The sequence below is a fragment of the Erpetoichthys calabaricus genome, chromosome 16, assembly GCF_900747795.2.
Source record: "Erpetoichthys calabaricus chromosome 16, fErpCal1.3, whole genome shotgun sequence".
Taxonomy (NCBI): Eukaryota; Metazoa; Chordata; class Cladistia; order Polypteriformes; family Polypteridae; genus Erpetoichthys; species Erpetoichthys calabaricus.
The window spans coordinates 60663983-60686980 of NC_041409.2; the positions used below are offsets into that span (position 1 = coordinate 60663983).

General features: G+C 40.9%; 1 protein-coding gene across 1 annotated transcript in view; it reads right to left on the reverse strand.

Moving 5' to 3' along the window:
* The window catches only part of LOC114666917 (coiled-coil domain-containing protein 170-like), a 130400-nt gene that overhangs the window by 51565 nt on the left and 55837 nt on the right, over positions 1-22998 (reverse strand). The window contains exon 8 of the mRNA XM_028821958.2: positions 1275-1592. Within this exon, the coding sequence (XP_028677791.2) occupies positions 1275-1592 (318 nt within the window). The remainder of the gene's footprint in view (positions 1-1274; positions 1593-22998) is intronic.

The following is a 22998-nucleotide window of genomic DNA, read 5'->3' on the forward strand; positions in this document are numbered from 1 at the left end:
GCCCCATCTGAGCTTCATAGTGTTAGAGAGCAGTTATTGTGAAACTGCACTTTGTATTTATAAAGTGCTCACTTTGCTTGCCAGCCACTTCGCATCTCTGCCAGTCACATATGTGGATTTCACTTTCAGCAAACAACAAATCTTTTAATTCTCACGGATAGGTCTCTTCATTGGGAAGAAACACTACTTTTCCCTGATGGCAACAACAAATTAGATGATCTACAAGTCTTTGACTTAATATTTAAAGCCAAACAATATCTATATATTTCTGTCATATTACCTTTGTCCATATATTTGATCTATTTTCGCTGTTCCGTTATTTCACCCAGTATTAATTTCCATTTGTTTGCGCTAATGCAATCTTTACTATCAGTTTTTGAGAATTTTAGTAATTTCGTAATCTCTAACAGGCTCTGCATGGGTATTGCGCCAACGTTTTTGAACCTCTTTACGAAGTTCTACTTTGTCTTCTACTCTTTGTCTTTTATTTCCAACCCCGCTTGGATCTGAGAGAGCAGGAGCTGTGTCTGGGAAGTGATTGGACAGTGGGCATGGTTGTAAATGTTTGAGAGGAGGGCGGGATTTGTCAAAATCTCTTGGCAAAAAGTCTCGTCTCGCAAGACCTATAATTATCTCAGACAAAGTCTTGTCCCAGGATTTCCTTTTATAATAGAGAGACTTGATGTGTGCCTTTATTTGTGATGGTGATATCCCCCTCTAGTGGGCAGGTTTGGAAGTGTTTAGAGGACTATGTGCTTTGGGACACTGAGCGATTACAACACAGTGGGACCACAGTTCAGTAATGATGTCTTAGATATGCTACACATTACACTGACAGTAATTATAATAGGATATTCTGTAGAAACCAGGGGGCACCCAGCAACCAAAGGTGTGACTGAAAGGCAACATGTTTAAGGTGGATAAGCTGTAAAAACGACTTTGTCCTTGAATGAGGAAGTTATGAGCAGTCAGGTTCTGATTCAACCCCTTGTGTCTGATGGAAACACAAAAAAAATTTATGTGACATCGCAGGGATTTCTGTCTGCGGTGATAGGCATTTGATTCGGGGTGCACGGCAGAACAAGCAAAGGCTCAAATTTTTACAAGCATGTGAAAGATAGAAAAGCCAAGAAAAGAAAGTGATGATGACTGAGGACCAGAGTAAGCAATTTACTCCGGCCATTTGTGCTCTACCTGATTCTCACATGCTTGGATTAATCAGAAAGCCTCATGTTTGAGTGATTCTGTTGGGGAAGTGTTGGGGACACACTTACTTGTCGCCAGCTCTTCTCTGCAGTACATATTTCCCTGACCCGTTCTTTAATGGCCTCCTCGTTCTCTGGCACGGAGATGAATCCATTGCTCAAGAGGGTAGCCAGCTGGCTAAGGAAGGCCTTATGGAGACTGTGAGCAGCTTTGGCTTCATACACATGTGTCTGCAGGGTGTCTTCCAGCTCTTTCTTGTGTTTCTCTGAATGGAGGTGGCCCTGTAGAGAAGTGTCCCACACTTTCTGGTTTTCGACCAGTTTGTCTCGAAGCAGACGGTTTTCTCTGCTGGCTGCTGATTTGGTTAGAACAGCTTCATCCCTTTCCTGGAGAAACAAAAGAGGAGCAGAAAGGAAGATTTGAGAATATAGAAGGTTGGTGTCAGAAGCAGCTTGAGGATATTTAGGGGGAACTCAAATGTGAAGTAAAAAACAACACACATAGCATGCAAACGCCCCAATGCCAAGTTTTAAGTGTTAACTAAGGACACTTCATCAGCTCTCTTGTAATTAGTAAATGTTATTTGCTTCTCTCATTAACTCTTAGTTATCATTTGAAACAGCAAAGCAAGCTAAAAGTTTTTCAATTGTTTGATTAAAATTGCTAATGACGTTTATTATACAGTGCCTTCATATAGTGAATAACACCCTAACACACTTTTCTTATACGAACCTATGTAGACTTCTTAACCTCTGGCACGCAGTGAGACATGCAGGAACTGAACTGGCAGCTTTGTGGTTTACAGTCCAGTGCTTTTGCCACTAAACAAATCTGTTACCTTTCCACACAATCAATTTTTATTGTGCTTCTCCGTCAATCATTTCCTTTTTCAGAGTGACACTGGGCTTGAATTCTGACCCATACATTAGTACATTTTTCCTGTGCCAACTGCATTTTCTTCCCAGATCCCCAAGATTTGTGAGTTTGGCTGATTTATGACTCTATATTGGCCCTGAGTGAGTATGTGTGGGGGTGTGCTTGGCTGAACCCTGTGGTGGGCCTTCTGCCCAGCGTTCCTTAGGTAGTCACCATCATCTCCTGGAGACATGGAAAGGGATTAGTCATTTCACACATGCACGTCAGATTATCACCTTTTGGGCTCATTAGAGGTAAGCACTACTACTCTGGGACACAATGGGGAGCTGTCACTGATGTTATTGTCTCTTTTTCCACTCACAGCTTGTAGAAATCAGCCAATGTGGGAAGTCGACTCCACCCCTTCAAGTCCAGCAACTATAAAGCCTAGATGCTACCAGAGGGATTTGTCTCATTTCAGGAAGAGCTTCATTATGACCCTGTGTCCTCTCTACAGAGCCTTGAAATTGCTATTGCCATACCAGGTAATTCTGCATTCTTTTGTTTTGATGTTATTTGCACCAGGGTGTGCCTGTTTATTTTGTGGAGCTACTTAGTGACTGAATGGTGCAAACCAGCTGGCACCCCAACATTTCTTTGGTGGACTGGGTGTGTTATCTTGGTTGACGACAGTAAGCTAGAAAAATTTATTCCTTCTTCGTTAGGGTCCTGGGTATTAAAGTCACTTTTAATTTTAAATAAAAGTTAAGAATTTGAGAGTTTCACAGTATAAAGAATTTAATTTTTGTTTATGAATTTTTGCCCTTTTTAAAAAAATTTCCCTTGTATAAAAATTATATTGGAACAGTTTTTATCTTTTTTTTACTGATTTTTTGTTTCCTTATTAGTGCCATCATGCTTGGTTGCTACCACGTCTTAGCTGTAAATTGCAACACACTGCCTGTGTTTAAGATGGTGATGCCCTATCCACTTTGTTGAAGTTTCTGAATATAAAACACATCACCATGGATGTTGTGTATGTGTGTCAAAAAAGGCAAAAAAGGAGTGCAATGCCCTCCTAAAAGTTCCATAAAGCAGACTGAAACATTCAACAACCTGCTCCTACATGGCTTCACCCCAGGCAGCAGGCTTCAGCCTACACAGGCCAAAAAAGTGGAATTGGCTTTTAATGTTCACAAAATGTTTTAAATGTTCCAAACTATACAAAATTGCCCCTCTAAGGAGATGAGCTGTAAAACCACTGGCTAGATGAGACCAGTTCTTACAAGAATCTTTATAAAGTTAGAATTCATTGAAACAACAAATCAAAACACAACAATAGACAAATGTCAAAAAGGCACAAAAGAGATTTGCCTAAAAGGCAATCCAAAAAGAACAAGTTCCAATACAAAACCAAAACTCAGTAATCAAATAAGAGAAGCAAAAAATTAAATCCATTAAACCAGAAAAGTCAAAAGAAAAGCAATGCTTACAATAACCAAAGTCAACAACACAACCATTGCTGAGGACATCTCTTTTACCTCAGAATAAAGACTGAGGATAGATAGATAGATAGATAGATAGATAGATAGATAGATAGATAGATAGATAGATAGATAGATAGATAGATAGATAGATAGATAGATAGATAGATAGATAGATAGATAGATAGATAGATAGATAGATACTTTATTAATCCCAAGGGGAAAGGACGGTCCCAGCCGGTGGGACTTCAGGGTGGGGTTCTACCCACAAAACACAAGAAATGGGGGAACATTGAAGGATTCAGTACACTAATATTAAATAATATTTATAATACAGCCAGGGTTTATACCCTGACTCATATTTATGATCTGTTTTCCTGTTCTTTTTGTTTTTGGTGCTATTTCTCTTGGTTTTGTTAATTTTTCATTAGTTATGTACTGTCCCTTTAAATTTAGTCAGTCAGTCAGTCATTGTCCAACCCACTATATCCTTAACACAGGGTCACGGGGGTCTGCTGGAGCCAGTCCCAGCCAACACAGGGCGCAAGGCAGGAACAAATCCCCGGGCAGGGCGCCAGCCCACCTCAGGACATACACACACACACCAAGCACACACTAGGGACAATTTAGGATCACCAATGCACCTAACCAGCATGTCTTTGGACTGTGGGAGGAAACCAGAGCACCCGGAGGAAACTCACGCGGTGAGAACATGCAAACTCCACGCAGGGAAGACCCGGGAAGTGAACCCAGGTCTCCTTACTGTGAGGCAGCAGTGCTACCAATGCGCCGCTGTGCCGCCCTCTTTAAATGTATTTATTATTTAATATTATTTAATATTTAATGTAATGAATTGTTCTCCTATTCTTCTTGTTCTTAGTGCGTGGAGCCCACAAGAGGCCATGCAATGATTGTACTCTGCATAATCCAATACCCAATAATCATAACACAAAGTTTAGAGGACTACACAAAAATCCAACTCAAAATGATCCTAGAGTCAAATACAGGGTCTTTTCAAGAAATGACAAGATTGCTTGATAAACAGTGTATCACAAAATCATTTCTGTGCAAAGTGCCCAGAGCACCAAATGGTCATGGGAAGATGATATCACCAAAATTGCAATAAAAATCTACATGTGGAATTTTATTGTAGGTTGGGGGGTTGGGGGGAGAGGGCTTCAAACCGGTTTGGCAAATAATTCTCTGCAGGATATGAAGGCCAACCAGCTGGAAAGCTTCAGCATATCAAATGGTGTTGGGTGAAGGTGTGAAAAGGCAGTGCGGGGAATTGAGCATCAGACAAGCTTGGTAAGAGTGACTGTGTTTGGACTTGCACGAGCCTATAAGCTAGCAACTTGAGGATGAGTGGTACTGGAATTCTATTTTTCTGAAGTAAGGCTGTTTGGGATTGGTTTTGAATCACAGGCCCTTCTGTATCACAACATCCTTTTGGTGTGAAGATCTGGACAGAGAAGGTATAAATTTGGTCGCTTTACCCCTCCCTCCCTCTCTCATACCATGGCTTTAAAGGAGCACAACACAAGTCTGTGTGCCACTTGAAACTACACATCAGCAGTTATCAGGTTGTGTGGTTGCCAATATTCACTTGTACTTTGCTTATTGTTATTATTGTCCGAATATTATCAATAATACGTTTTTTAAAGTTGTAACTTAACTCCTGCTTGTCTTTTACTCTATGTAGTTGCCTGAGGTTATACATATAGATGGGAAGGCTGATGGGTTAATAATGTGACTTTTTGCTGAGTCGGCATTCGTCTACTTGCTGTGCTTTGCCCTAATTATAAAGGCCTACCTCCACGCCTCACCACGCCAGTGGCTTCTGCCTCACTCATTTCATGTGATAGAAAGGGTGCACCCCACACACTTACTCCATTTCAAGAGCACACTGCCCCTGAAGGTGCCCAGTTCTATTTCTGGAGAATGTCCAGTGGTGTTTCTGGCCACACCTGTGGCAGATGGATGACTACCATTCTAGTCATGATTTTGTTAGTGTTATACTGCTGTAAAGCAGGTTGTGATGGTTTTAACAAAGCATAGAATGCAAATTCACTCTGTGCCTCCTATTGTATTCTAATTGATACTCAGTGGTCCAGCCCATTGTAACATCTGGAAATGTTCTCTTATTACAGGAATGAGCTCTTAAGGTTTAGTCACAATATGGACATTCACAGATAGCAACATACAAAAGCACATATACACAACTTCAGAATGGTCTAGAATAGTCAGAATTCATACTAGGGCAAATTTATGCCAAACGGAATTTAATTTAAGTAACAAATTGAGGCTTGAAACTTAAAAGTACACATTATGATAAGACCCCAGCAGTCATAGTGGAGCTGTCCCTGACCCTAGAATGCTGGTGACTTCAACCAGGGACCTTACAAAAGGCACAAACACCTATCAGCTGGACTTGCTTTAAATAAATTGTAATGCTTTTAAATGTAAGCCTGTGGCTCTGATGATGGTAAGTACCAGCCAAACCAGGGGTTGGTGCTGTGGCCTAATGCTTTCTCTCTTCTTCTCTCTGCAGAATGGAGGGCTGACAGCCACTCCACCGCGTATGTCACTTCCATTGTCCTCTCCCCGGGACACTCCCCTTCCTGTTGAGTGACTATATAACTGGGAAACGGGCCATCTTGTTCATAGTTCTGTTCTGAACTCATGTCTGGGAATTCATCTCTGCAAATTATTGTGTGCTGCATTGTTGTGTATTCTTCCAAATGGAGGTGCCCTGAATCCTTCACTTTGTTGTGTTTCCTATGTATATCCATTTAAGCAAACTGGAATTTAACAGGTAGGGTGATTGAAGTGTTTTAAATTATGAAAGGAATTAGTACAGTGGATCCCATCTGTTACATTAAAATATCACAGATGGAAACTTGTTATGCGAAAATGTCTCACAAACCTAGAAAGTTCTTCTTCACTCAGAGAACTATTAACACATTTAGTAAATTACCAAGCAATGTTGTAGAGACTGGGACTTGAGGGAATTGAGACACCTTGAAAACTCAACTTTGATGCCATTTTAGACAATTTAGGTCAGCGTTTCTCAACCTTTAAGTATTTGCGACCTGAGTTTTCATAACAGTTTTAATCGCGCCCCCCTAATGTTTTTTTGAAAGGAGCCCACTAATACCAATTTGTTCTTTTTTAATTAATGATATATCATAGATGCATATTTTATTATACCTACTTAACTTTTATCGACATTTATCTAACTCTATATTTATTTTTCTAGTATCAGAATGTAGTTTAAGTTAATTTGTTTTGGTTTCAATAGATGTAGCCTATTTTTCATATTTTTGATTCTTATTTTCTTTTTTTCACATCTTCGCACCCCCCTTTTTGTTACTTCACGCCCCCCTAGGGGGGCCCGCCCCACAGTTTGAGAACCACTGATTTAGGTGAATAGGATGGCTGAGTGTGTTGTGCTGAATGGCCTGTTCTTGTCAAAATTGCTCTAATGCCCACATGCACCTTCACCCAAATTCTACAAAGTATTATTACATAGTGACTAACTCAGCCTGTCATACCTTCAACTACAAACAAACTGTTTTTGTTTTATATAGCACCCTTCTATGGTAAATTCCATCTCAGTATACTTTACATGTACCAAACTGTACTACATATTTTACATGTTTTAAATTTGAAGTTCAGGCAGATTAGAGGTCAGCATCAGGGACTTTATTTTAAATTGCAAACCCTTAAGAACTTGGCCACACTGCCTGTAAAGACTGATAGAAAAAAGTAAAAAAAATACACACAACAACACAGCCCCCTACATACACTGGCACTCCCGCAGAGCAGTGGCACGGACACAACGACTCTGCACCCCCTAGGTGAACACAGCCATTCATACACCGGCCGTGTGTCCCCAATCTGCCCGGAATGCCACAGATTGCTCTAACCATAGAACAGAATTGTTAATTTCTGAATCAGATGTTATGTAATGGGTTCTCTCTGTTTCTTTAAGACAAACCCCTACTGCCAGCAGTGTTTTTCTTGTTCATTTTTCCTTCAGAGCAGTAATAAGAATGCTTCACAGCATTTGCAGGATTATGCCAAGAAGGCTATAAATTGTTAATAAAAAAATTGGATTCTAAATGGGAAAAAAAAATTACATTTCATTTCAAAAGTGAAATATAATCTGAAGGCTAGCATAAAATGTGAACCCCGCTGGTAGATGAGTGTTCCACCCTGTCTGATTACATAATTTGGAAGAAGAGAGAAATAAAGCAGTGCTGATCTCTTGCAGTGTGACAAAAACAGCAAGGGCCCCAAAAACCACAGTGTGATATCCTGAATATCTGTTGAGAAAATTTACTTTCGTCCTGCATTCTGGATTGTCAGGGGTGGTCCTTTGTGGCCATGTGGGTTTAACTCCTTCAAAAGACCTGGGCGTCTCAGGCGTTTATGCATTCTTCAATCCATTCACCTATTGTCCAACTTGCTTAGTCCAACTCCAGTCCACTGGGCTTCATTCCCTAGAGCATCAGGCATAAGACAGGAGTCATCTCTGGATGGGATGCCAGCTCTCAGATGTTTGTCTTTTTTCCAAATATTTCCAGCAGTTCAATTTTGTTTTAACAATGACTTTACTGCATATCTTTATATTTTTATTTTTCATGCATTGTTTTAGGTGTCTTCTAAATAAGGTATAATAATAATAATAATAATAATAATAATAATAATAATAATAATAATAATAATAATAATAATAATAATGGATATAAGTATGTAGATGAGAAAATGATCATCTACTTTGAGCTTAAACAGATCCAAGCAGATATCCAGCAAGGAATTGAAGCGACTGAAGAATTTCCAGTGGTGCTTCTAGCCCCATCTGATAAAGATTGATCAAGGCATGATGGGTGACTTTATGCATTTTCATGTTTTTCTAGCCGTGATTATGTTAGTTTGATGCTGCCGTAAAGCAGCTTGTGATGGTGAATGATCCTAATAGTGCTGTTTTAATATAACACGTGTGGCATGCGGCCGGGACTCCTCTGTACTGGAAGGACCGGTGGACACAGCTTATTCAGGACATTATCTCCCCTGGGGAACTAGAGGGTAGCTCCCCTGGCTTGCAATGGGGCCACGGGTTTTCAGCATGGAAGCTCAACCCTGCTGAGTGCGCCTGGAAGATTGCTGAGCCCTTGGTTACAGCACTTTCGCCAAACCCGGAAGTGTTACTGGAAAAAGGTTGTTGGAGCCAGCCGCCACTAGTCCAGAGTTGGGTAGAAGAGGACGAAGCTTGCCAGGTGTGGAGTGGAGGTGGACAGATAAAGAAAGTGGGTGTTGAACTTGTGTCCTGTGTCTGTCTGTGTCGGGTTTGGTTGACAGGAGCGCCCTCTGCAGGCCTCTTTGTGGCCCCTGGTGCACACTTAGTGATAGCTGGTGGTCTAGCCTATAGTAAGTTCTGGAAATGTTCTCTGATTATCGAAATGGTCTCTTAAGTTTGAGTCACAATATGGATGTTCATGGATAGCAGCACACATGCACAACTACAGAAAAGTCTAGAATGAGATGCAACAAATTCATACTTGCTCAAATTTGCGACAAATGAAATTTAATTTGAATAACAAATTGAGCCCCTGCTGTATACTTAGTGAATAGGAAGCAAAGGAGATGGACTGTGAGATTAAAGCAAAAACTACTCAAATAAAAGACTTATAACCTAACTGAATGCAACAAAGTGTACAGAGTTAAACTCACCTGAATTGCACAACATCAAATAGCAAATGTTGCACCAGTGAAGATGGCACAATATCCTAAACCTCACTGAAATCAATGAGTGCATCTGCTGCTGCCATAACTGGTGACGTCAAGAAGAGAACACCATGGCGCTACCCACAAAGAATGAGCATGGAACAGAGAATGCAGAAGACCATTACATTTTACAGGAAAGATCTAGCAGTCGTGAAAGAACTCAACCCCTACATGGACAATTCTTCAAAGATCTTGGCAAACCATCAGTTGATAAAGACATGTCTATGGTATGCTTCCGGAGTTCCATTTACAAGGAGACATAGAAAGCTTGGGACCAGGCACTTAACACTGGATATCACCAGAAGAACATCCTAAAACAGGCAGATGATAGCAAATGCAGAAGGTGTAACAAATGGAATAATACATAAGCCATATTGTTGTAGGTTGTACAAAACGAGCGCCATTTGAGCACACGGACAGACGTAACAAAGTAGCCAGCTACATCTATACATTTGAGAGTGCAAGTGCATGACAAGTACTTGAAAAGGTCATCAACTTCAATGACACTACGGTCATGTGGCACGTGCCAACATTCACAGATAGAACCATCTCAGTGAACCATGCTGACAATGAACTGCAAAGAATGGGAGAACCTGACAATTGGTCGATACAACCATCCCAGATGATTGAACATCATGCTGAAAGAAACCAAGAAACTCAGAAAATACAAGAACCTGGAAATTGACATCAGCAGGCTATGAAATGGGAAAACAAAAATTGTTCCAGAGCATTAGAAAAAATCAAGAAGGCATTCAATCAAGACTTTCAGCTGCTCCAAGGCCATCCATCAGCCAGTGAAGTACACAAGGTCGCACTAATGGGTATTTCTAGTATGCCATGAAAGATGCTAGGATCAATTGCTTTGGCCTTTCAAACAGCAGGTAACAGGAAGAAAAAAAATAATAACAATAATAGTAATAAAGATTATTTTCAGTCCTGATTTTGTGGGTTTTTATTGCACATTCTAACTAGCCACAAACACGTGTGAAATGAGCTGGAGACCATAAACTGGCGTGATACGTAAAGGTGTGCACCTTGCAATGGACTGGGAGCCAGCCTTGGTGCTAATGCTGCTAAGGTTGTCAGTGGCTCCTCACAGCACTATAATGTGCAATTTTATGTATGGATGGAAATTGGCTTGTTTTGTTGGTGTCAGAGCTTGTCCTAAAATAGAAGATGTACTGACCAGAGTAGGTTCAGGCCTCATGTCTGATGCTGCTGGGACAGACTCTGAAAGTGAGTTCTGAAAATGGATACAAGGATGAACTTTAACACCAATGAAAATAATGCCAGCTGTTTTCTCTGACTGATGCCCTATTATATGAATCAATGGAGTGGGGGGCTGTTGTGTAATCGTAGCTCATGAGAATGGATAATTTAGAATCTGCAGAACATTGCTACAGTTATCTGTTAAGAAATATATCTGATGAAAATAATACCATTGCAGTGTCTGATCAGGCAGAGTTACACCACATAGCACTGCTGGTCATCTTACCTGACTCTTTGACTCAGTGAAACAAACTCATTTTATCTGGTCGTCCGCAAATCATCCATCCATCCATCCATCCATCCATCCATCCATCCATCCATCCATCCATCCATCCATCCATCCATCCATCCATCCATCCATCTATTCTTTTCCTGAATCCACTTACAGGTTCAGGTTCTTTGGGACCCAGATACTGTTCTGGCAGTGCCCAATGAAGGCAACAAATAAAATAAATGAGACAGCATGTGTTTTACAGTAACTTGCCCATGTTTTAATTGCACGCTTGAGGGAAAAATTAAAATATGAATTTCTTTTAAGGTGTCATCTAAGTGAAACATTTGAACACAGTTCTCTATTTGCATTAGTTAGCTGAACACTGACTGAAGAATTATGATGTGCTGAACAGTCAGTTCTTATGCCCTACATGAGGTTTTATAATCATTACTTATGTTTACCTAGGAGTTACACACCATTTAATGCATTTTATTGTACATCCAGGCACATGGAGACTTGCATGCAAATACATATTTTCTGATTTAGTCAATACATGGTTAATAGTGAACAATTTTGGAGGCTTTGGGGGAGATACCAGCACCTTATTGTGCACAGCAGAGGGACTGCTAGCCTTAGCACTAACTGGGGTCTTCGCCCCAGCTCCCTTTCAACCAGAGTTTTCACACTGCCAATATCAGAATGGTAAACAGGAGAAACTAAGGCCAGAAGATCAGGGGCTATAGGTGTACATCTATCGTACATGTAGGTAGGTCCTCAAAGGTCAGGGCTACACACCTGAGATTGGGGCTAAAGCCCTGGAATCCCCCCTCTAACAATGCCATGGATACTCATTCACACACTTTGGTTAATTTAATGTCACCAGCCACCCTAAGAGCAAGTTTCTGGGCTGTAGAGGAGATCCAAGTCCCTAGAGAACACCCACATGACCACAGGGAGAACAGGTAAGCAGCCTCTGTAGCTTGCCATCAAATCAAAGTCCACTTTCACTATAAATGTGAAGTAAATAAGGGCGCTTAGCACAGTAAGACTGCAAGTCAGAATTGTCTGTAGTTAGGAGACACAGGTGGCAATGCTCAACACAGTCCAGCTGTAACAGAATAAACCCCTTGAAAATGACAGCATCCATTAAAATTATATACATTTGTATTTGTTTTCTTAAAGCAAAACACACCAAAAACAGCTGACATTCATCCTGAGCTGCTGCCAATTAATGGAGATTACACAATGAACAGGCATAATGCTGGAAAAAAACAGGCCAAACACAAGAAGAGCTACAAACCAGAAAGAGGGATTCCTCAAATACCTTGCAGAATTTCATACATGTGATGTTAGGATAATTAATGACATTAAATTGTCTGATTGGGTGTGTACCCCTCAAAGGAATGGCAGGCACCCCATGTAAGGTTTGCTTCTGCCTTGTACCCAGTGCACCCTGAATTTAGATTAGAAGACTGAAATGTTGATGGATTCCAAAGTTTTGGAAATTCACGGTTGCAGGGGGCAAAACCCACCCCAGAAGTTTCAGGTGCAAGGCAGAAATCCCACCCTGGATGGGATGTCAACCCATTGCTAAGTCAGAGTAGAGATCTGGTAGTGTAATGGCCGGTTGGCTGCTGAGGTGTGCATTTGGGTCCAGGGACAAGACTGAGAGTGAAGAGATGTGCAAGCTAAGGGAGTGCTCTTCTGGGAACTTTAGGGAAGACAAAGGGAAGCGGCTGGTGTTTGAGTGTGGTGGGAGTTAAATGGGAGCCAGTGCAGAGAAGGAGGTTCTTCTTCTGAAGGTAGTGGGGTGTGAAGGAGGGTGAGACCTATTAGTTGAGATGTTCAGGAGTTTATCGGGTGTTTCCTTTGGCCAAAACAACAGGAAGGTTTAGCTCATATCTAGAGTTGTTGTTTTATTGGTTTGAAATAAGTTGTCTGATTCAGGTTTCCTTAAGTTGGTGTGTGTGTCATTACTGCAGTCCCATTGGTCAAAACAATATCTTCTGTCAAGCATATCTGTTGACATCTGTAACTAACCCCCAGAGAGTTTATAAAGTTCACACTAGTGTGCCTGTGTCATGGTGGAATGTAATGCAGCTACAGTATATGGAAAATGTACTCTTGCTGTCTTCATAAGTCGTTGGGTGTCATCAGGTTTTTATGATAATTGTATGTCCAATACTACACACTGTTGTTGTTAGGACAGGCATACCTCAGTCCAATGAAAATGAGGAAGATGAGGATACAAGGGAATGTGCTACCATTCCTGATCCTGATACCAGGCAGATGTGGAAACTTAAAGTTGCTATTTTTACCTTGATATTTTGTAGTGTTCATTGGTTCCTAATTTGTTTGCCATAAAAGAAAGCAAACTTTGAATAATGGAGGTGACCCGTACAGGAAATGTCAATGAATACATGCAAAAAGTTTGTAACCAAGAATCCTTACAATCTGCTGTCAAAGCCTAAACATAAATCAAAAATCAAAATCAAAGCCAAAAAAGGGTTTATTAGTACTAAATAAATGGTGGGTTGGCACCCATGTTCTCCCCATGTCTGTGTGGTTTTCCTCCGGGTGCTCCGGTTTCCTCCCACAGTCCAAAGACATGCAGGTTAGGTGCATTGGAGTGTGTGCTTGGTGTGTGTGTATGTGTGTGAGCCCTGTGGTGGGCTGGCGCCCTGTCCGGGGTTTGTTTTCTGCCTTGTGCCCTGTGTTGGCTGGGATTGGCTCCTGCAGACCCCCGTGACCCTGTGTTCGGATTCAGCGGGTTGGAAAATGGATGGATGGATGGATTTCTAAACAACGTGGATAAGCAAACTTTGACAGGCAAACTTTTAAGCCTTTATATCAATAACATCAGGTGGTGAGACCTCTGAGGCCACAACCCTGCCAACCTGGAGTGTGTTTTAACAATAAGAATACTAAAATGGCAAAGTGCATGAAAACCAAGATGGCATCAAAAGAAAATGCAAAAAAATTCATAACTTTTGTGGGTGTCAGAACTTGTCCTAAGATAGAAGATGTTCTGACCAGAGTAGGTTCAGGCCTCATGTCTGATGCTGCTGGGACAGACTCTGAAAGTGGGCTCTGAAAATGGATACAAGGATGAACTTTAAGACCAATGAAAATGATGCCAGCTGTTTTCTCTGACTGATGCCCTATTACATGAATCAATAGAGTGGGGAAATGTTGTGTAATCGTAGCTCAAGAGAATGGATAATCTAGAATCTGCAGAACATTGCTACAGTTATCTGTTAAAGAATATATCTGATGAAAATGATACCATTGCAGTGTCTGATCAGGCAGAGTTACACCACATAACACTACTGGTCATCTTATCTGACTCTTTGTCTCAATGAAACAAACTCAAATTTGTTTGGTCATCCGCAAATCTTCCATCCATCCATCCATCCATCCATCCATCCATCCATCCATCCATCCATCCATCCATCCATCCATCCATCCATCCATCCATCCATCCATCCATCCATCCATTCTTTAACTTTTCCAAACTTTTAAGCCTTTATGTCAATGACATCAGGTGATGAGACCTCTGAGGCCACAACCCTGCCAACCTGGAGTGTGTTTTAACAATGGGACTACTAAAATGGCAAAGTGCATGAAAAAGACATCAAAAGAAGATGCAAAAAAATTCATAACTTCATGAAAATAATATTTTAGAAATGTCAAAGATTAATTCTGTGACCAAAAACCTATAACTGCATATAAAGATCAGAATAATCTATTGTGAAGTGCATGCGATTGGGAGACAGCTTAAGGGCTCTGGTGATGGTAGTTACACAATGAATCGGGATGGCCGCTGTTTGCTAATGCATTGTCTCATCCTCCCTCTGCAGAACGGAAAATTGGCAACCATTTCACCTCTGACCTCACTTCCGTTGTCCATTCTCCTGGACCCGCCTCTTCCTGCCTGGAAACCATATGACCAGTAATTCGGCCATCTTGGAGTTATTTCTATTCTGAACTTGAGTCTGAAAATACATTTCTGTTTTGTTTTTTTTATTTGTGCTAATCTTTACTTATACTGGGGTCACCAGGGTGGTTCCCCAACCCTTTCATGTTGTTGTGTCTCCTTTTACAATGTTCAGAAAAACTAATAAAGATTACCAGTCATAATAGTTTGCATTTTATTGTATTTGAGTTATTCACTGTGTTGAGTAGTAGAAGAAAGAGGCAAAGTTGTGAGGTTGTATAGAATTGTAATCAATGTTTCTAATCAATATATTATATAATTTTATAATTTAATACAAGTATATACTTATATGAAGTTATAACAATGAATTATTAAATGTATGGATAAGAACTGAATGTAACTAAAGAGTTTATTAAATGTTGCTTTAAGCAACGAGTACTGCAGACCTGTACTTGAAAAGGTCATCCACATCAATGATACTACAGTCACGTGGCACGTGCCAACATTTTTTTCTCACGTTAAAGGAGCCACCAAGATAGTTGGTAAGGTTAAAATAAAGTAGATGTATAATGAAGATCCCCTTAAAATAGCGAGAACAAACGAGTTAGAAAGCTCAAACACCCCTAACTATGAAGTGGTGATAAAATCGATGGGAAAACCTGTATGACACCCCTATTAAAAAATCAATGTCTGGAATAATGGAAGAATTGATGTGTATCTGCGGTGGGCTGGCGCCCTGCTCAGGTTTTTGTTTCCTGCCTTGTGCCCTGTGTTGGCTGGGATTGGCTCTGGCAGACCCCCGTGGCCCTGTGGTTGGGATGTGGTGGGTTGGATGATGGATGGATGATGTGATGTATTAGATAAGGCAGTGTTAATAGAAAAGTATAAAAGGTAATGAATTATATTAATGATTGCTCACTCCATGGACTGAGACTTTTGTGCATATCGGTGTACAAATAAAGAATTGTTCCGCATTTTCATCTGACTCTGCGACTGACTTCTTTTAATACAGAGGGGAGTTTTTCTCCACTACAGGTGCTGCCTCCAGTCATGGCCCTCTATCGTGATAATTCCAGACCCCTTCTTTTTCTTGCCATTTCTTTCACACATTGACACTTGCCCTCCGTAATTTATGATGTGCAGGCTTGTGTTCCTTTTTCTGTTGCATTCCTCTTGTCTTTCTTCTTGCTGTTTGGAAAGGCTTCCGTGTGACTTAGTAAAGACCACAATTCTGCTGCCAATCTTGTCTCGAAGAAGGAAAAGTTCTTCTTTTGAAAAAGTCTGGTTTTCTTTATAAAAAAAAAGCATGCAGCATGTGGCCGTTGTTTCTTTTATGTTAAGGTGCTTTTACACATTTTTACTTAATTGCTTATTAGATTGTGATGTCAGATTTACTTCATATTACACTCCACGACTTTATTTCTTCTGCATGAAGTACCGAAAACCACGTCTTATAATGAACGTGCTGTAAATCGATTGTTTCAGTTGACTTGTGATGCTTTTTGTTACTACTGGGATGAGGTTAACAAAGAAGCGCCTTATACTGACTCATGAAATGGCAGGTTAGGAGGAGGTTGTGGAAGTGTTAGGAAAAGTAGCACTTATGTTGCTTGCTCCTTGTTAATCTGTAAGATTCTTTGATTTTGGGAAACTCATCAATGATGTTTCTTATCACTAGTGTAACTGTGGCAGGTATCAGTACTCCATGTCCTCACGTCCCTCTCTTCTTCTCTCAGTGTAGGATTTACTATAGACAGCAGAGCTCTGCGGGTGTCAGCATGAATAGCCAAAGCTTATTTTACACGGGCAGCAAAGAGGTTAATACTCTCCACCACCCCATTATCACAGATACACTCTGCATGCCTCAATATTCAGCTTGTTCGCTTCTGAAGACAGATTTTCAAGGGAAAAAAAAAATAAGGAAATGAAAAAGAAACCTGGATGAATCAGGGGCCTCTTCACTGCTCTGGAAATGTGAAGTCCTGTCATGTCTTTGATGAACACCTGAAAAACATCTCTATTATCTGTGCAGCTTTCAATTTAAAACACATCAGCGTAGCGTTTCCCATTTTCTAATGGTAGAGAGACCTAAAGAGGCATACGCTTCCAAAAATTTCATTGCTGAAACGTATAAACGCACAGAGAAAATATGCGGCTTTAGGATTTATTTGGAGTGCTGGATGGAGATGGAACATTGCGTTTCAGCCTGTTTTAAAAACCGCAAGTGTGGGAAAACAAGACAACGTTGCAAAGAAGACCCAAGCAGCTTCTGTTCTGTGAGGTGTGTGTGTGTGTAGAAGGAAATTAGCAAAGTCACATAAATTCATTAATCCAAAAATGTGATGCGAATGTCCATCTAATAAAAGTGGCCTCCACCGATATCTGCTGATCTACATAACTATTTACTTTATCATTCATTTCAGAGTTTTGTGCTAATTTTATCGTTTAATTTTTTGCACATTTAAAACTGATTTACTGTTGTCAAGTAATGAGAGTCCACTTAAAGACTGGTGACTAATGCTTATTGGGCAAACACAGGACCCCAGAAGCAGAAAGAGCTAAAGAGCTTATGATATCCCCCATTATGTTACTGTAACAAAAGAGATCCTTCAACATTTCAGTGCTGTAAGAGGCCTAAAGGAGGCCCCGCTCTCTCATTGATCACATTAGGCAACTATGTCCCCCAAAAAAGGCCACTTTCTTGTATCCCCATTTGCTGTGGCCTAGGAGCGAACATTCCTAATAAATGATGTACATGGAAACCAATACCTCATTTCTCCTGAACTTGGAGGACAGCATCTGGCTGGATCTGGACACACAAACTCATCCCTGAAACTTACTGGGCTTGTAATCCATTCAGTCACTTATCACACTAGACTGAACTAGGTGTAGTTCAGGATGCCAACACTAAACTGGATACCAGGCCATCATCACTGGGCACATTTAACCCACTCACATACCGACTGGCGAGTGGATAAACAAAGGCCTAGGAGTAAATGTGTGCTTTTTCCCACTGAATTCTTTTGCATGTCAAAGTAAAGTAGTTCACTCTGAGCCAGGGCTGTGGAGTCGGAGACAATTTTGAGTACCTGGAGTCAGAGTCGGCAAAAATGTACCGACTCCGACTCCTAATAAATTTAAATTGTAATGAAAAAAAATACAGCAAGTTCAAATGTCCCTTTCACAAACAAATAGTCATAATGAAGTACTTCTCTGATATAAGAACAAAGCCCAGTGCATACTTGTGTTACTACTAGATGGCTATTATACATCCAGACATTCACATATTGTAATCTGGATTATGGTACATTACAAAAAGTGTTTTCATTTTATTTCAGATATAATGTGTTTAACAAGTTCATTTGAGTGCAAACAAGTGTAATGATGTACACTTGTACACTTGTACACTTGTAACACTTGTAATGATGTTGTGCTATGGCCTGATGTGTGTTCAGGGGTTCGGTCTGCACTCTCCATTTATGCTCCCACCCAGGGCTGGATTTTAGCATAACTTTGCACACCACCTTTTCTAGAAGATTTTGAAATTAAAAAGGAACAGATTCTATGTATTGTGACAGATAATGCTTCTAATATGTTAAGCACAATTGAGAAAATGAGTAAAGTAGATGAAGAAAGTGACAAATTGATTTTAGAGGAAGGCAGTTCTGCAAGTATTGCAGAAAGTGAAACTGAAGAGAATAGTGAAATTTTGGATGACATTGCGGAAGAAGCATTTAAGCTTACCACTATTCAACATATGCATTGTGCTGTTCATACTCTGAGCGGCATGGTGGCGCAGTGGGTAGCGCTGCTGCCTCACAGTTGGGAGACCTGGGTTCGCTTCCCGGGTCCGCCCTGCGTGGAGTTTGCATGTTCTCCCCGTGTCTGCGTGGGTTTCCTCCAGGCACTCCGGTTTCCTCCCACAGTCCAAAGACATGCAGGTTAGGTGGATTGGCAATTCTAAATTGGCCCTAGTGTGTGCTTGGTGTGTTTGTGTGTGTCCTGCGGTGGGTTGGCGCCCTGCCTGGGATTGGTTCCTGCCTTGTGCCCTGTGTTGGCTGGGATTGGCTCCAGCAGACCCCCGTGACCCTGTGTTCGGATTCAGCGGGTTGGAAAATGGATGGATGTTCATACTCTGCAACTTGCAATAAGAGATGGATTGAAAGATCGTCATGCAGCTACTCTAATTGGCAAATCGAGGCAAGTAACTGTTGCAGCCAGGACTCCTAAAACAGATGCCATTTTGAAAAGACGTGCAGGAAAAGGAGCCATTTTGGATCAAACAACACACTGGGGAAGCACTTATTTGATGGTAAAGCGTTTGCTTGAACTAAAAGACTTTCTTGAAGAACTGGAGAATGAAAATGTTTTATTAACTGAAAGCCAGTGGGCACAAGTAAAAGAACTGGAAAGTCTACTTTCTTACCCCTTTATTGTCACCAAGAGGTTGCAATATGAAGATTTAAATTTTTCTGGGAGTGGAAGAGCTTGATATATTGCCTGAACAAAAGTGGAGGGTTAATAGCTGATGGCATCATATCTTCAATGAAGAAAAGAGAGAGTCTCTTACTGGATCAAATCTTGTTAGCTGCTATTTATGTTGATCCAATGAGCCAAATGTTGTTGAGCAGTGAACAGATTGCTAATGGAAAAAAGGCACTCTATGATGTAGCAGTTCACATGAAGGGATTACTACTACCTGAAACACCACCACTGGATGAAGCTATAAGCACTGGTAACTCAGGATCATCCTCTTCAAATGTAGAATTAGACTTTGATTCCTACTTGGACAAAATAGAAGTTTCAAAAGCAAACCGACAGCACCTATGCGTGAAAGATAAACAACCAGTAAATGTCCAAAAATATAGAGATTCCAGCAGGAGTTTTTTAAAGTCATCGAAACTGAATGTAGAAGAAGCCATCCTTGTTGATCCAGAGATGATTAGTGATGTGGCTAGAACTGTAACAGCAATGCCACCCACCCAAGTCAGTGTTGAAAGACTGTTTTCAGCTCAAAAAACCATCAAGTCAGATTTAAGAGCTTCTATGAAAGAGGATCTGGCAGAAGCAATTTTGTTTCTTAGAACATTGCATTGAGTTAATTTTGGATTGCATTTCACAGCTATTCTACTCTACAACTGTAATCCAAGTTTAATATATAAACTGTTTTTTGTTCATGTAGTTAAGCTTTGTTTTTGTTTTAAAACTACCGAAGAATGTAGTTTATATTTTTTTGAACTGGTAAAGTTCCTGTTCCTGATTTTTATGCATGCTACTACTTTATAGCCACTTGATAAAAACAATAAATAAAACCTTATTGTTTTCATTTTTTTGTCTTTTGTTTAACTGGCCGATACGGTAGAGAGTCAGCTTCCTAGCCAGTAGTTATGTGGTTTAATGACATGTATGTTGCCTTCCTTCAATCAACATGGAAAATACATCCATCCATCCATCCATTTTCCAACCCGCTGAATCTGAACACAATGTCATGGGGGTCTGCTGGAGCCAATCCCAGCCAACACAGAGCGCAAGGCAGGAACCAATCCCGGGCAGGGCGCCAGCCCACCGCAGTACACACACACACACACACATACACCAAGCACGCACTAGGGACAATTTAGAATTGCCAATCCACCTAACCTGCATGTCTTTGGACTGTGGGAGGAAACCGGAGCACCCGGGGAGAACATGCAAACTCCATGCAGGGAGGACCCGGGAAGTGAACCCGGGTCTTCTAACTGCGAGGCAGCAGCGCTACCACTGCGCCACCCAGAAAATACATTAGCATATTAAATACAGAGGAATCGGAGTCTGAGAATTTATCTAGCGACTCCACAGCCCTGCTCTGAGCAGTTGAAATGACTAAAGGTTAATCTTACAAGAAAGTTTAAATATCTTGTTAATATTCAAAAAAATCTGCAGTATGGTGGAAAGCATCAAACAAAATGTTCACAGATGGTCACCTGTTCATGTCAGTTTAGCTGGGAGAATCCGTACTGTTAAAATGAATATCCTTCTAAAACCGCTGCCACTTTTCAGTGTTCCCCTGTATACAGGGTCTTCACCGAGTATTCAGACTCCGTCACCTGTTCCAGATTTTCCTGTGTTGAAGCTTTAAGCTAAAATCATTTAAATTCTGTTTTTTCCCTCATCAAGAAACACTTAATATGCCAGAACGACAAACAGGTTTTTATAAATTGTCGAAAATGTATTAAAAATTCGCTGAACATGCGGACCTCCAATCCTCAAATAAAGGGGAATAGAAAACGATCAGATCAGTATGGGGGCTTCAAATGGATGTTGACACATTAAGATCTTCGGGCTTGAGTGACATTGTTCAAGAGGACATTGTTACTGCTTGAAGCTGTCTGTGCTTTGTCTGTAGCTTCGGTTTTTCTGCTTGTAGAACTTATCTCGTATAACTCTCAGGCCGAAGGATTGCCAGCATTAGTAAAATTCTGTAGTTTTTGAATCAAATCAGGAGAGGTGTGTATATTTTCAAGCTTATGAAGTTTTTATCTAAGTGATCTGTTTTTCACCTGCATTATTATCATTCTTTAATTTAATATTATTTATTGTATCAGTATGCTGCTGCTGAAGAATGTGAATTTCCCATTGGGATTAATAAAGTATCTATCTATCTATCTATCTATCTATCTATCTATCTATCTATCTATCTATCTATCTATCTATCTATCTATCTATCTATCTATCTATCTATCTATCTATCTATCTATCTATCTATCTATCTATCTATCTATCTATCTATCTATCTATCTATTAGGGTCTATAAAGTAAAGACTGGTGAAGTGCTGGTGGTTGGTCTGTGTGGGGGTGTAGTCCACCAATGTAATGATAAACTTGAGCTCATGTGAAAGCGCATGCATCATGTGCTGGGGGATTATCTTGACCACATGGTGTGTATGACTTTGTTTTGGGATCCTGAGTGTAAGTTTGCAGGGAGCTGCCAGTGTTTCTTGGGGTTGCTGTTGATGTGCATGTCATTGCCATGTGTTATGTGTCTTACTGTCAACAGCGGTCGTGGGTGAAGTTTGACTTGTGGACACGATGGTGCGAGCCTTGTGGTGGCTGCATCACCGGGCCTTTAATGGCTGTAACTTTGTGGAGTTGAGTGTGGCCACCACACCGTGCCTTTGATATCCATCACGGAGTTTGTCATGGCTTCTGTCAGATGTGATGCATGCATTATGCATGCCAGAGCCCTCATTCTGATTTCATGCCAGACAAGCAGAGTGATCATTCGGCTGTTGTTATCATGTCAGCTATGTCTGACACGTGAGTCAAGGAACGCTGCTGCATCTCTGCTGTCCTTTATAAGGAGTTGCAGCCCAGTTTCAAAGCCACCATTGGGTTGTGTTGTGTGTTTTGTGGCATAAGCTGTTGATTGAGACCAAGAAGAAACTTCAAGGGCAAGGGGTGCATGAGTTTTTGTGAGACAGCCATAGAACCCTTAGCATTTTTATATGCAGTATATAGAAAAGAAAAAAACTGAAATATCACATTTATACAAGTATTCAGATTCTTTGCTTTGAAATTTGGCCCAGTTGCATCCCATTTACATTGATCATCATTGAGATGTTTTTACACCTTGTTTAGAGTCCACCTGTCTTTACCCAAGACTGTCAGCACTGAACATGTTTGTACACCTCTTGTGTTTTGTGGGATGTCATGCTTTTAGTATGTTAGAATTAAATATGCCGAGTGGTCCTTGACTGCAGGAAGCACAGTAACCTATGGGTCAGTTTACTCAAAAAAGCAATTTACTTAAAATAAAAAATGTTGCTTCTCTTGATCCATCGATTATCCAACCCGCTATATCCTAACTACAGGGACACGGGGATCTGCTGGAGCCAATCCCAGCCAACACAGGGCGCAAGGCAGGAAACAAACCCCGGGCAGGGCGCCAGCCCACCGCAGGGCTCACACACACACACACACACACACCAAGGACAATTTAGAATTGCCAATGCACCTAACCTGCATGTCTTTGGACTGTGGGAGGAAACCGAAGCACCCGGAGGAAACCCACTCAGACATGGGGAGAACATGCAAACTCCACGCAGGGAGGACCCAGGAAGCGATCCCCGGTCTCCTAACTGCGAGGCAGCAGCGCTACCCACTGTGCCACCGTGCCGCCCGCTTCTCTTTATAGTATATTAAATATTTTTGTTGCTGTTTACATTTCAGATGTCAAAATGCTGCAAATTTAAATCATGATCACA